Source organism: Motacilla alba, chromosome 1A (genome assembly GCF_015832195.1).
Source record: "Motacilla alba alba isolate MOTALB_02 chromosome 1A, Motacilla_alba_V1.0_pri, whole genome shotgun sequence".
NCBI lineage: Eukaryota > Metazoa > Chordata > Aves > Passeriformes > Motacillidae > Motacilla > Motacilla alba.
In genome coordinates this window covers 48714563-48730163 of record NC_052031.1, presented here as the reverse complement: position 1 = coordinate 48730163, position 15601 = coordinate 48714563, and the positions used below count along the sequence as shown (strand labels likewise).

The following is a 15601-nucleotide window of genomic DNA, read 5'->3' as shown; positions in this document are numbered from 1 at the left end:
AAACAGCGTCCCGCCCATAAACTCCGTGAATGCGCCCACAAGCGCCGCGCGGTGTCGTGGAATTTTCCAGCCCGCTCCGCCCCCGCCATTCCGAGGCCCCGACCCCGCCCACGCTAGTCATTGCCCCGGGCTCCGCGGCGTAGAGGGGGGCGGGGGGGGAAAACGTTCTGGAAGCGGCAGCCGTGGCCTGGCAGCTGCGCTGCGCCCCGTGCGGCGCCGCTCCCCTGTCGCCGTTGCCGCCAGCCCCCGCCGTGGCGCGAGGTCCCCCTCGCGGGCGAGGCCGGCGCCTGCGGGCGCTCCTCAGCCGGCGCGGCGCCGCTCATTGGCGGCGGGCCGCGCGCGGTGATGGTGTCAGCGCGCGGCGCCGCGGCGCAGGGAGGCCCCGCCATGCGCCGTGGGGCCCGGCCATGTCGCGCCTCCCGCAGCAGGCGCTTGTCCTGGCGGCCCGGGGCTGGCGCGGCGCCGCAGGTCAGACACCCCTCCTCCCCCGCACCCCAGCGCCGCCCGCGGCTCCGGTAGCGACACCCGGCTCTCGCAGCTTACCGCCCCGCTTTCGCTTCTCGGGTCGCGGGGAAGCGGCTGTCCCCGGTGGCGCAGGAGCAGCCCCCGTCAGGGTTCTGAATCCTAGGGAGAAACAAGCAGTAGCTCGAATAATAAAGCAACGGTAGAAAGCGTCTTCCTGCCTTCAAGGTGTTGCTTTATTTAATGCCCGCTCTCGTTGAGAGCTGTCCTGTTTGTTTGCTGCGTATGTGGAGAATAACAGTCGAGACACCAATTTTAAACTAGGCTGCACAAAAAACTGCAGTTACATTTCACCGCCCGGGTCTCCAGTCAAGCATCACATAGTGAACGCTTTATGATTTGACTATTGGTTGTCGTGCAGAAATGATCTTCAATTAGAGGCTACTCATACTGTCTCCCACAGCAAATCCATGGTCTATGTTTTGCTGTAAGCCTCAGAATCTCAGCTACCTGAAAGGCAGATGTTTTCTTGTGTTATCCTTGCTTATGCTGCTGAAGGGCTGAAAGTATTTGTTTTTTAAAAATGGCAGCACAAAATGGTTTTCTAGCAGGCATGTGGTAAGTAACATAAAGAGCAACCACTTCCCCAAACACCAAATTGAATTTACCTTCTGACTACCCTCTCCTTCCTACATGTCTGGGTGATTTGTATTCAGGCACAAGCGCTTCTTTGTTTGCAAAAGGCTGTATCTGAGAATTCTAAGTTTCTGACAATTAATTTTTAATTTTAGATTTTGTCCTATCGTGCCTATTCCTGGCTCACAAATGTATACTTGTAGTTGTCTTTAAAACTTGCCTGCTTTGGCCGTGTGTGGGTTTGGAAGTGGGATTCATAACTATTCAGTTTGGCCAATGCTGCTGCCATGGAAGGTCAATACACAAAAAGGGACTCTCAGGTGTCCTCCAGACAGAAAAAAAAAAATCACACTCCAGGTATAAACCTGTGTTATTTGATGGTTTCTTTGCAACATTATTAGTAAAAAACAGAATTGGAAAAGCCTTGAGAACTGTATAATTGTTCCAGGTGAGAGAACAATTTTTTGAAGACATAGTCAAGGAGAGACAATATACAGGTGTCATGCTTGGAGCCCTGTGGTGTTTGAGGGAAGCAAGGGAGGGAGAGTGCTGAGTGCCTCATGAACACCATTTGCATTAATTGGGGTGTGCAAACCAGCAGAGCTTCCTGGGTTTTATTGCTGGATTGTCATGTTTAGCCTATGTTTGTTTCTTTCTATCTGTTCAGTGAATATTTGATTGTCAGTTGAGTTGTGTGCACATTGCTTCATAAACCTGTGGTGCACAGCAAATGGAGAAGGTAAGGAGGGATATTTATGTCATATAAGTGAAGGAATGCTGCTAAGAGTCTGATGACTAGCCCACAGTTCCGCAGTTTCCTAAGTGGAAAGTTTGGGTTTTTTTTTTTACCTTGACATGGTGCATTTCTTTTCCTCTAGTTTGCAAGTCATGTGCTCTCCGAAGATTTTCCATCCAGCCTGCCCAGCAGAAGAAGATTCCAAACCGGTATTTGGGCCAGCCCAGCCCCTTCACACACCCACATCTGCTCAAACCAGGTGAGGTGTGGGCCCTGCAGGAGCCAGTCATTGATATTTTCTTGTTTCTGTTTTTCTGAGTGTATTGATTTGCTGCCTCATAGAGTTGTCTGTGGTTTTCAGCTGTTTATGACTACCTTTATTAGCCAGTAATTATATTTAGTAGCTAATTTCCTTGTCTGAGGTGATACTGATTCCAAAAATAGGCTTCACACGTGATGGCTTTCATAGCTTCTTTCTTTTTTCTCATGATGTACTTGGGGTTATTTACTTGGGTGCTGCAGACCTTTTGTGGCAGTGGCATTTTGTGGACTCATTGCCCTGCGAATAAATATGGTTTTTATTAAGAGGGAGTCTTTTGTGCAAGCTGAACTGTCAGAATGGTTCATATTCCATATCTTGTGAGTCACAAAACAAAGGTGCAGTTTAGCAAAGGTGAATTGGGAGGGACATTGATAGATGGGCACCACTTGCCAAAAGAATGTGCCCTGTTCAGAGGAGTATTCAATATGAGGAGAAGGACAAAAATAAGTTTGTGACTAGGAGGTTTGATAGTAGTGATAGAAGGTGAAATAGTGCATTTTTTTTAGATTCATGAAAATGAGCATGTAGGCATAAGATCACAATTAAATCCAAAACAAACAAACAAACAAAAATTTGCAGCAAAAATATATTCAGGAATATGTCTAGGAAAACATTCTGTGTTCTTCCATAGGTGGGTATAAAGGGAGAACAGGTGTCTGTGTGTGTGTAGCTGTATTTAATTGTAGAATAATTCAGGTCATAAGGAGCCTCACACAGTTAACAGGTTCGCCGTGTGCTCAAAGCTGGGCTGACTTCAGCATTAGATCGGGTTGCTTAGGGCAGTCATTGAGAGCCCACAATAAATGAGGCTGACTCCTTAAAGTGCAGCCGAAGCGCTGGAAGTGAATTCTACCTATCCAAAATATTTTTCCATTTAATGAAGTAGAGGTGGTTTCCTTAAAATAATATGACATTGTTTTATTGCAATTATTGTTTTAAAAAGCAAATGCCTTTGATGCAAAGAGAATTTCCAGGCCTCACAGTTGGAAGACAGCTGCGATCCCCATGTTTCACCCCATTTCAGATTCTGAAATTCACTGGACTGTGGCAGTTAAAAAGCTGACTGGAATGCAGTGCAACATAGGAAATTTGCAGTATAACCTAGTGGAATAGTGAAGCCAGATTGCATTAAAACAGTTTCTGTGTTCTCTGTCATTTCTACATTCACAGAGTAAAATAAATGTGGTGGGGCTTTTGGGTTTGTTTGGTTCTTTTTAAAGACTATCACATCTAATAGATATTGAGCATATAATCAAAAAGGTGTAAAAATTATTGCAAATAGAACTTCCCCCTCCCGCTGCGCTCATGCAAGAATCTGCTTGCAGTGTAAGTCAAATGTCAATTTTTGTTCTAGAATTGCCACTGTGTAATACATGAAAGAGGAAGAAAAGGTTATGAAAGTGGAAAGTTAACAAACGGTATCAAAATGCAACCTATGTTAAGGTAGGGTATTAGCCAAAGATACTGACTAAGGCTCTTATATTAATTTAGATCATAATTAGGGAGTCTCACAATTTTAAAAATACCTACTTCAGCTGTTGCTGGTTGTCCTTTGAACTTCAGTCCTGTTTTGGTGAGTATCTTGATCGCTGTACTTCATGTCTTTTGGGGCTGGAGCAGTTGAAACAGTACCTTCATCTGAGAGATCATTTGCTTAGTGTTATTAGAAATACAGTATTTAACTTCAGAAAAAATTGAATTGTTTAATATTGACAAAAGCTGCATATGCCCTGGAGAAGATCCCTTCCCTTAACAGGAGTCTGATGGCAGCCTGCAGTCCGTGGTTTGTTTATGCCTGGAATCTTGTGACTGGTTAGACTCTGCAACCTCTGTGCTTCTGCCTGATCTCCCAGAATCTCTGACACCCAATCTGCCCCTTGTGGTTTAGAAATAGTCACTTTATGAGTTGGCTTAGTGTGTATTTGAACAAACATTCTAGCTTTATCTGAGGAAATAGATGCTCAACCTCAGGAGGCAAACTTCTGTTCAATGTCCATGCTGTAAAACCCATCAGTTTTTAGCAGTCAAAGTTCAGTTTGCTTTGCCCCTTCTTCGTTTTTTTTTACACATTCTCTGCAAACATTTGGATGTTTGTTTAGATCTGCCAGGTTTTGTGATTTCTACCTTTGCACAGAAATATATAACACAGCATCCAATTGGTTAAAACCAATGTCTGTCTTTGCATGATGGAGAAGCCTAAATGAGGATGTGCTGTAGGGAGGGAAGCTAAAGAGGAACAAGGGAAAGGCTTTTGAAGGGTTACAAAGAAGGCATGCACATGTAAGGCATCAGGGAGTAGGCAGGAATCAGGCATGTGACTAGTAAAATACCCTTAGTGCCTTGAATTTCTCCATCTGATTTATTTTGTATTCACAGGAGAGGTAACCCCAGGATTGTCACAGGTGGAATATGCTCTTCGCCGACACAAACTGATGGTGTTGATCCAGAAGGAAACCCAAGGCTGGGATGGTTTGGACCACACAGTGATTCTGCTGTCCAACCCCACATACTACATGAGCAACGACATCCCCTATATTTTCCACCAGGACACTAATTTCCTGTACCTCTGTGGGTTTCAGGAGCCTGACAGCATCCTGGTGCTGCAGAGCATTCCTGGCAAAGCACTGCCATCTCACAAATCCATACTTTTTGTGCCCCGGCGGGATCCAAATCGAGAGCTGTGGGATGGGCCCAGATCAGGCCCAGATGGGGCAATTGCTCTCACAGGAGTAGATGAAGCTTACACCATTGAGGAGTTCAGGCACTTGGTGGCCAAGCTGAAAGGTAACAAAAAATAGTGGGAGAATGAAATGAGGATGTGATTTGCAGAGTCTGAATGGTTCAGGTTTTGGAGGTGGTCTGTGACATCACTTTGAAACCAAAATGAACTTGGGGACGAGCAAGGAGTATGGCTGTGGCAAAGGGAAGTTTGTGTTAGCTCTTGAAGGGCCACCAATATGTAGTTTTGAAAACTTCTGATTTTCTTGTGTATCCATGTGAATGCCAGTCTGCACATCTCTGAAATATTAAGGAACAGGATAAGCAAGACCATGTTTCTGTTTTAGTCATAGTTGTTTGCTGACAGAGTCAGGACCAGATGACATACAGGAATCTTGAACACTTTTCATTCATAGTAGACTTGGAAAACAATCCACACAGGGAGCTTGTTAGTCCACTCACATTTAGCTAGATGATGACTTGCCCATGAAATACAAACACTGATGTCCTCTAGAAATAATCTTTTGCATCTCCCATCACCATGTAGCCTCAATACTTAAAATACAGGAGGAACTTAAATGCATTATCAAATAAAGCTGAAGAAGGCTCATGACAATATGGTAAGGGCAAGTGTGACTTTGGAGGGGTCATACAACTAGAGGGAGAAAATTCTGGAGTATTAAATACCATCTTTGAATCAGTTATTTTGTTTCAAAGAAGGTTGTCTTGAAAATGGATAAGTCACAGAGCAAAGGATGATCAAAGAAAGCATGAAATGTGTGTGAGATACAGGCTGAACAAACCTACTCAGCTTGAAAAAGGAAACAAGGCAAGGTAGGAGATGTATAGTTGGGGAAAGCACAGAGGATGACTATGATTGATTAATTGCTGGTTTTCTTAATTTAAAAACAGAGGGAACACTGAATTAAATTATCACAGGGAATGGTTTGGCACCTCTTAAGTTGTAGATCATTCATGGAAGTTTGGAATATCAAAATTAAAATGGAGTCAGAAGTTTGCAATTCTGTGGGGGACAGGTCCATGAGAAGCAGTAAATCAGCTAAGGGCAATACTCTTTAATGGATGCCCAGTTTCTTAGACACTTTCTGTAAGCAACTGCTCATGGTTACTTTCACCAAAGAAGGAGGGCCATGGTGGGCATCAACAGTGACTCACCATGGCTTTTCTACTCATTTGCATTTAAAATCTTCCATGAGGAGAATGTTGGTGTTAACTGATGTTCTGAATAAATTTCCACTGTGAGTGTGTCTGATCTCAGTAAGCTCATTTTCTCTGAATGGCTGAAACAAGCCGTTGTTTCCCCAAGTGTCCTGAGGTGGTGTTGATAATGATCTTGATTCCGTGCAAAAAGGTGAATTACTTTCTATGGTAAGCGTGGACAGGCTGAATGGGAGAATGGTTCAGAAGGTGCACTGTGCTGCTTGGCTTACACAAATGCAACTTTGACACGTGGGCTCTGAATGGGTCTGAGCCAGATGTGTATATTCAGTGAGGGTTGTAAACCCCATTATTTGCCCAGAAGTGGGGATTTGTCCAATCTATATGCTCCAAATTGGTAATCTTTTAAACTTAGAAGAGATTGCTGGTATTCTGTGATGGTGAAAGTGTCTATATAGTCTGTCAATGTAGATTCAGAGAAAATTAATTTTCTCAAATACAGCAACAGATTTAGTTTAGGAGGAGTGAGTTAGTTTATTATGTGGAGGACATGTCTGCATTTATTTTAGTCTGTGTCAACTTTTGTTTTGCATTCCAGGTGAGTCCAACGTGGTTTGGTATGACTTGAGAAAACCAGTGCATGCAGAGCTGCACTCTGACTACATGCAGCCCCTGGCTGAGGTAAAAGCTCGGAGCAAAAACCGCATCCAGGCCATTCGACATCTCGTGCAAAACCTTCGGCTGATCAAATCCCCTGCAGAGATTGAGAGGATGAAGATAGCTGGCCGGGTGACAGCAGAGGTAATGGGGTTGTGTGCTCTCCTAATGAACCAGTGCGTTCCCTTGGTGCGATGACACGAGTTGGAAGGAGAGCTTTGGTCTAATCTGACCAAAGGTTACTGAGCTGCTGTGTCTCAGCCACTGGCTGGGCTTGGCTTCCTCCACAGGACAAGGGGAAACTGGAAGACTGCTTGGACTACCAGATTCTCTTAATTAGCATAACTCTAGTGAAGAAAAGCCAGCAGCTGTTAGACTTTGTGTAAAAGCAGAGGCTAGCCTTTTCACTGTCTTCCCAGCTTCCTCTCTGCTTTCCAAAATAATTTTCTTTCCCATCTATTATTTTTGTTTTGAGGAAACAGGATTTTTATGAAGATGTTTCCTATGAATGTGTCTGCATTCCCCCCTCACCCTCAAATACCTTTTGAACTCATTGGCCACTTTTAAACAAATCCGACAGATACCTCAAATGCAGTTACTTTTTTGTAAATACTATTAAAATAGATAGCCAAGTAGAAAAGAGAGGTACAGGTTATCCTTCTCTGAAGGAAAAGCTGCATAAGGCAATCCTATTATACCTGAGGGAATCCACAAGTAAGACAACTTCTAAAATGCCAAACCATGGGATCAGCCTCAATCATCTAATTTTTTTTTTTTTTTTTCCCAAAAACGAAGAGTCAGTCATCCCCTAAATACAGTTTCATAGGGAATACATCTTAACTGGTTCTAGTCTTGACAGCATTTTCACCAAAGAAAATGGTGAAACCCTCTGGTTCTGGGCCAGCTGATTTTGGGCCTTCCTCAAGAGACAACAGGTGAAAAAAAAAAAACAGTTCAGGCTCCTTTGCTAACTGAAAGTCCCTTCTTTTTCATAGGCTTTCACAGAGACTATGTTTGCTAGTAAATCCCCTGTGGATGAAGCCTTTCTGTATGCAAAGGTGAGTACTTTGTAGCTAGAAGTGAGATAGAGGGCTTGGATGTTGGTTATCCTTCCAGGAAACCAGAAATGTCAGATCTCTTTATCACATGTCTCCCACTGTGGCACATTTATTCACCCAACCTTTGTGGTTCCTTGGACATACAGAAGAGTCAGTGTGAGGAATTCTTCAGCTGTACTTCCTGTACCCTTATTTAAGGAGTGTAGCATTTGTCTAAGTTTCCCTCTGTTGATGTCTTTTTTGTACTGTACTGAAATGCAAAACCTGCTAAACAATTGGAGGTAAAGTTTTCACCTTATTCTACAATACAGGTCTGTGGTACAAAATTATAGTAGTTCTAACACCTGTTTGTAAAGCCTGCTTCTCTTCTCTGTAGTAAGAGCCTCTAGCCTCTTACTACATCAGATTACCACAGCCATCTTGAAGCAGTTTAGATGCCTCTCAGTTGCAAAATAAGGAGTAATTGGTCTGCACATTTGGTAAGGAACTTTGTAAGGAATTGCAGTGAGATGCCAGTTCAAGAAACATCAGCAGGATTTTACCTTCTGTTACTACATGGATGGGCCTGTGCTGACATGGCACTGGCAGTGCTGAGTTGAAAAAACTACTTTAATTAAAGTGTATTTTACAGGTCAGTTTTTCAGTCCAGATCAGGATTGTAAAACCTTTGCTCTGTGTAGGCATCCTGGAGTGTTCTGTCCCATGTGATTTTGGTAACCATAGAAAATACATGCTGTTAACATCTTGAGGGTCTTTATAGATGTAAATTTATTCATTTCCATGCTTTCATCAGCGTCATCATTCAAGAAAGGTAAAGATCTTGAGGCTTATGGTGCTTTTTTCTTCTATCCCCCCAGACATCAAGGTAGCGCATGCTTTCAGACCTTCTTAGTTTAACAGTCATGAAAAATAGATACTGCTGTAAATATACTGGTACTTTGCAATTTTAAAAGACAGAAGCAAACCATGACTGCTGTCATGCTGACATAAAGGATCTTTCAAATTCACAAAGTTGCATGGCAAATAAGAGCATTACTTTATATAAGAACAAATTCTCACCTGGATATATGCCAATGTAATGAATATTTGAGACAGTTTTGAATGGCTTGTACCAGAAAGAGCTTCCTGGAGATCCGGTAAAGGCTTGAAAAATTCTTGAAAAAGTGGATGGTTATGTATTTTTTTTTCTCCAGAGTCCTTGAAAAATATTTAAGACTGCTTTCATTTAGTCAACTCGCTTTCCAGTTTCACTTTGTATTGTACAAATTAAGAAAACAGTTGTAGGACAAGAATTATTATGGTTCTAGGGCAGCTAATCACCTGAATCAGCACTAATGGTTTCCTCTTCTCTAAATTGTTCCTCCAGTTCGAATTCGAGTGCCGGGCTCGTGGTGCTGACATGTTGGCATACCCCCCTGTTGTTGCTGGTGGCAACAGATCAAACACTTTGCATTATGTGAAGAATAATCAGCTCATCAAGGTAACCCATGTGCTGTCCAGTAACTTGAAATGCAGTGCTGTGATACAAATACACATTTCCTAGCTGCTGCTTGTTTTGACTGAACAGATCAAAGCACTTAAATACATATTTTTTAAGTGAGCAAGGGAAAAGAATCCTGCCTTGGTTAATTTTACTGTCAATGGCAGATTCAACTTGTCTTTCTTTCCTCTCAGTTCTTGGTGCAGTGTTTTCTGAACAGTGCAAGGACTTGCAAACAGCGTTGCAGATAATTTGGTGAATGTGTCTGCTCTCACAGCAGCCTGCAGTGCTGGGAGCCTCACAAAATAGGGGATCCACTGTCGCAGGCAGGGCAAAGGCCCCGGAGGGATCTTCTGCTGTCACTTGCATTCCTTGGCCTTGCTTTGCAGTATAAGGGCAAAGTGCATTCCTGCTCTGCTGAAGCTAAAAAGCATTTTGATTCCATGTAGCCCAGCAAAGCAGGGAAGGGGAACAAGTAGGGAATGGATCAGAGTTAGATGTCAGGAGGTGGAAGAGTAATGTGTTCTGTCTTATTGTAAAGATTCTCGTTGAATTGAACTCTCTCCAGCTTTCCTCACAATAAGTCTTTAGATTCAGATAAGTATTTTCAGGGGCAGTATTCCCTCACTGCTCTGCTCACTGTTTACTTTTCAGAGGAGCATATTTTCCTCTGTCTTAATGCAGAATGAAACTTTCCCACTAGCATTTTCTTTTCTTGAAGCTGGAACACTAGCAGACCTTGAAATGATCTGCAGAGACAAATGTACAAAAGATATGACAGGCTGCTTTTGGCAGGAAGAAGCTTCCTTTGTCGTTCTGTCATCCAAGGTCAGGCGTGCTGCTGTAACTCCAGTTGTTTCTGTTAAAGTTGTTCTGTTAAATTACTGTCACTTGTTTTTTTCCAAAACTATTAAGCAGAAGATTAAACCCGTAAACTTGACTTTTCCTTTGTGGGCTGCTTCCTACAGATCTTGTTTCCAAATAGGCTAACAAAGTGTCTAATTTGGGAGGTATCTAAATGTTTCATTCAGTCTTTTACTTAGAGGGCTCTGCTTTAAAGAAATAGGACAAGCACAGCATAAGGCATTTACTGCACAATCAAACCACAGGCTGAATTCCCTTAGTCAGTAAATTGTTACTTAGCTTGTTTAATTGCTTGGAAGATGGCAGGTGCTGTAATTTCAGATTTGCCTTAAAGAATTCAACCACCTATTCTGAAAAAGTTAAAAAGTACAATATAAAAGGATAGTTAATGGCCTGTCTATTCAGTGGGATAGCGAGGTCTGCTCACTGCTGGTTTATCTGCTGTATGACTGTTTGTGTCACTTAACTGTGCACAATGATAGCAGCTAGCACTGGAAGTAGAACTAGCAGTGAAATTTTGCTGCTTTAATCTTTCCCTTAACATGCTGCAATTATGCCTGGTCGTTCCACATCATGTCTGCTGGCACAGTCATGGATCTGTGGAATGAATCTCTACATGTTATGTAAATCTGTAGAGAATTTATTCCAAACTTTTTTAACATCTTACTGCTCTATTTGTTGTTGGCCCCTTTAAGGAGGGAAAGCAAGGCAGTGGTTTTGTTCCTGGCCCTTTGTCTTTCTTCTGTGTGACTTTTTGGGAGATGTGTAGTCATTGATATGGAACAGCTTTTCTGAATTGGAGATTCACATCTCCAAAAAATTTTTCTTCATCACCAGATAGGTCCAGAAAGATATGTTAAAACAGTCAAGAAAGTCCTAGAAGAGAAAGGGAAGGTTGTAGGAGCTATTCACCAGTGCATTTACAGCAGTGATACACTCTCAGATTTTGTGATACAAAGTGATTTTGCAGGGTCCTCATATCCTATGACAAGGGTAAATTTGTAGCTGTTGGTGATCCTGCGGGGAGCTCAGAAATCCTGTGCTTTTGTTGCAAGCCCCTTCTGTCTCAGTCACTATAGCTGAGAACTTCTAGTGAAAGGAGTCATAGGTATAATTTGCTGGAGTAAGCGATCCAGGTGTGAATAGGACTTGTCTCAAAGAGCAGAATAGTTCAAGGCAAATTCCTTTTTTTTACTCCAAAATCTTCATCTTAATTCAGACAGTATATAAGCATAACAGTCAGAGACTACCTTACAGAGCAACAATCCAACTGGAATAGCCTATTTATAAACAGTAGTACCTGGGGTATTACTCTGCAAAAACTTTTCTGCAGCTACATTGTGAAAACAGAAGCATAAGCTCCTTTCCTGCTGTCACACAGAAAAATCAAATAATAGCTGGACTGACCCACAGAGCATTCTTTCCTGTTATTCTCCAGGATGGTGAACTGGTCTTGCTAGATGGTGGATGTGAATTTTCCTGCTATGTGAGTGACATCACACGTACCTGGCCTATCAATGGAAGGTATGCTGCAGTAAGTTTTTTTGAAGAATTTTGATAAGTTCTTAAATAATTGATGGATTGAGTGTGTTAAATCATAGTTTTACCATGTCCCATTCTGTGCTTCTTCAGAGTAATCAAACTATGTAATGTAATCATTGATCCGTATTCCCCACTGCCTCATTAATTACTGCATGAATATTTGTGATTATTGCTATTTTCAGCTATTACAGCATGCTTAACGTGCAGAGAGGGCTTTTGTACATTCAGCTGTGGCTGACTCCAGTTGTGTGTAAGAAAACAGGTGTTTCAGTTGATGTGTACCTAGCTCTGCCAGTTGTGAATTTGCTGGTGTGGCCTTTCATACAAGGAGACAGTTGCTTTGCTTTCTGGTTTTCCTTTGCTCCATCCTTGAACTGAATCTGTACCCAGAATAGATTCTGGGGACAGAACCTCTTTTCTCTTGGAAACAGAGATTTAGTTGTGAGACATTCCTTTGCTCAATGGCCTTCAGGTTCACCAAACCCCAAGCAGAACTGTATCAAGCTGTCCTGGATATCCAGAAGTCCTGCTTGAGCCTCTGCTCCCCTGGCATGAGTCTGGAAAATATCTACAGCCTCATGCTGAGCCTTATTGGACAGAAACTGAAAGACTTAGGTGTCCTGGAGAGCAGCATCACTGACAGCCATTTCTTCAAGGTACTTCAATTTTTTTTTACTCTAGTTTACCCCTGTTTACTCTAGTTTACTCCTATTAATCCCGATTGTTCTATCCTTGGGTAGTTTTAGGGCTTTAAATTGGGTCAGGAATGTGGTTTGAGGATGTCTCTTCTAATTGCTGCTACAGGGTGCTTTAATTCATGTTGTCCTCAGCATAGGAATGAATTTCTGTGAGACAGAGACTGACTCCAAGATGTGATTCAACCATTTGGTGCACAGTTTGGTCTGAAGTAATCCCCAGTCTTGTATGCACAGAGTGTGAATATTTGTTCCTTGGCTCTTGCTGTTTCACTCTGCAGATCCATTCCCATTGCTCTGCATTACTTGCCAGCACAGAAACAGCTTTAGAGCACAGCCTGAAGGGAACTACGGGCACATGGGCACCAACACAAGATTCTGGGTCCGGGCTTGACTGCAGGCAGTTATTTGTACTTTTGTGGTCTGTTTAACATCACATAAATCTGTAGTGCCACCAAAAGGTGCAGCCTATTCTCAATCATTCCACCTGCTCCCTTTCTGCACCATTTTGTGTCGGTATTGGGACTCACAGAGCTACCTGGTGAACAAGACTGGGAAACTGGTCTGCCTTAGAGCTGACCCTGCAGATAAATAGGATTGGTTTTCAGTTAGAGAAGTTTATCCGGTCACTCTCACTGTAGAGCTGCACGAGTGCTGATGCCAATGCTGCAAAGATGGCGGAACCAGGTGACGGCAGTACGGTTTTTGGCAGCCGGACAGGTTCCTGCCGGATTTAGTTGTGTGCGGTGCCGGCGCCATGGCGGCCCCGGACGGACGGAGGGTGCGGTGCCAGATTCTTCCGGCAGATGGAAGCACAGCCGGACGGGAGCAGCGCCTGCAGCTCGGTCCCCTGGGAATGGGGCGTGAAGCAGGGAGGAGTTCTCGCTCATTCCTGCTTTCGAGGGAGGCAGATTCGGATGGTGTGGGGGCCGGCGGTGTCCGTGCCTTGTAGAGGTGGATTAAAATCACGCCGTACCTACTGAATGAAATCGGCACAGCATTCGCTCTGTTGTGCATAGGAGACCACTGTCACAGCCCAGAGCAGCTGTACTCGCTGCTGTCACTTGTGAAGGTCTGCTGATGGGAGTCGTGCAGGGCTTGGATGTTTAAAGGATGGGAAGGGTTGGGCAGCAAAGCTCGGCGATTTGGAAACTGGCACCATGCTGAGATGGTGATGGGTTTGGGCTGTTCTTTTCAGCGCAGGGGAAAGGCAATCTACATTGTGCTCATAATAGGCACCTGGTATTGGTGGGTTTCAAGGGCCATCCAGTTCTAGTAAATGGAAGGCAGGCCCTGGTGGCCTAAGTGTGGCAGTAAGACTGCTAGTTAAGTACATAACTCTTCTGTCTCTTTTCCCTATCTTTTGTGTTGGAACAAGTTGGGGTGTGTTTAACTGCCTCTGTGACACTTGTTCTGTCTTCTCTTAGGCTGTTCGAAAATACTGCCCTCATCATGTGGGCCATTACTTGGGCATGGATGTTCACGATACCCCAGATATATCCCGATCGCTCCCGTTCCAGCCAGGCATGGTGATAACCATTGAACCAGGTAAAAGCAGTCAATGGTGGACGAAAACATGCAACACTGAGGATAACAGTATTGCCTTTCAATAATCAGCTGGTCCTGCAGACCAAAGCATTCACATCCTTTCTGGTGAAGCTGGAAACTATAGCACTATTGGAAAGCCTTAAGTTATTCCCCTCCCAAAGTCATTACAGTATTAGAAAAACCTATTTCCTTCCCAAACATCGCCCAAGTAACACATAGTGGGAGTGAATTCAGGAAGCAGAGTAGTGTAGAGCTCAGGCTGTGCAGCATAGGTCAACTGCAGTGCAGAAATCAGGGTCGATTCACTTGTGCTGCGTTCTATGTTCCTGCCACTGAACTTCTACCAGTCACTGGTAGTGTCTCAAGCATTGCGGTCTGCAGTTACAGGGATTCACAACTTAGCTTTGCAAATTAGGCATACTGTGAGGAATCTTTCTTTCTCCTTGTCACTAGATTTGGAGCTGTCAGCTGGAAACTTATATTTAATGCTTGTCTCTTCTCTCTCTATCTCTATTCAGAACATTGTTAAAGTCGTCATTGTGAATGTAACACTGAGAGCAAGAAGTGTGAAAAGGCCAGGTGTAGCTATGGAAGTTTTTATTAATGTGCTGATATCTGTAGGCACAGAGGGACACTTTCCTTTCTTTGCCCACCAACAGCCATGAGTGAGAGGAAAGAGAGTAACTTGCCATATTAAAAATTCTCAGGATCAAGCATGTTATGTTGCTGAAAGTCCAACCCCACTCTCCTGGTGGTGCAGTAAGGGAAAGGTGGTGCTCTGGAGAGTGTTGTGTGTTTTAATTCCCTTTCTTCTTTCAGGCATTTATATCCCTGAGGATGATGCGAGCGCTCCAGAGAGGTTTCGTGGCATTGGTGTGCGCATTGAGGATGATGTGGTGATAACAGAGGATGCACCTCTTGTCCTGTCTGCTGACTGTCCCAAGGATATTTACCACATTGAGCAGATCTGTGGCCGCAGCTCATGATGCCCCTTCTCTGCCTCTTTCATCCTCCTTGGGAGACACAGCCCCGCAGGGATGCAGATCCCTTAGCTGGCTGTAGTTGTCAAGTGAAGGCATGGACAATTGATGGCTATTTCCAAGACTGGGACTGGGCAGTGGAATGCAAAAGGCTTGGGTACTGAGGGATGAAAAAACAAAGTAACCTTTTCTGCGTGCAGTTTTCTTCTGATTCGTGCTGATGTGGTACTGTTGTATGATGTGGGAGTGGATTCATCCCTCTGCTGTGTGGATCCATGTGTTCTGGAGCCCTTGGAGGGCTTGAATTCTGTCAATGCCACCAGATACATAGGTACAACAGCTGAGACCGAGGCCCCCTTTTTTCCCCCTTAGCAGCAGTTTCACAACAGTCAGATTTTTAAAATGAGGCTTTTATAAAGGCTGGTTTTGGATGAGAAAGTGTCAGCTGGAATTTTATAGAACCATGTAAGGAGAGAGTCTGGTAATCAGGAAGGTGGGTTTGGTGGAGAGGTGGTTGTATCTGAAGCCAGTGGAGAATTCTTTAAGTATTTTAAGGATAAGGATGTGTTTAGGTCTTGTTCAGGCATATGCAAAATAGGCCTGCAGCAGGGAAAAAAAACCTTGTCTTTCAGCTTATTGGCGTGTTTGGTAATTTCAAAAAGTACAAATAGGGCTCAGAAGGTTAGACATACCTATTCTTGCTGTCTTCCACATTCCCTTCCTT

The 15601-nt window shown here is 43.6% G+C and overlaps 1 protein-coding gene across 1 annotated transcript; it reads left to right on the top strand.

The window, feature by feature from the left end:
• Positions 1-20: 20 nt before the first annotated feature.
• XPNPEP3 (X-prolyl aminopeptidase 3) lies at positions 21-15066 on the top strand. Its single transcript, XM_038153818.1, has 10 exons — positions 21-468; positions 1977-2093; positions 4533-4940; positions 6652-6854; positions 7706-7768; positions 9135-9248; positions 11551-11636; positions 12127-12310; positions 13777-13897; positions 14717-15066. Exons 1-10 carry the CDS (start codon positions 408-410, stop codon positions 14881-14883), a joined length of 1524 nt encoding a protein of 507 aa, XP_038009746.1. The 5' UTR covers positions 21-407; the 3' UTR covers positions 14884-15066.
• The last annotated feature ends 535 nt before the right edge of the window (positions 15067-15601 follow it).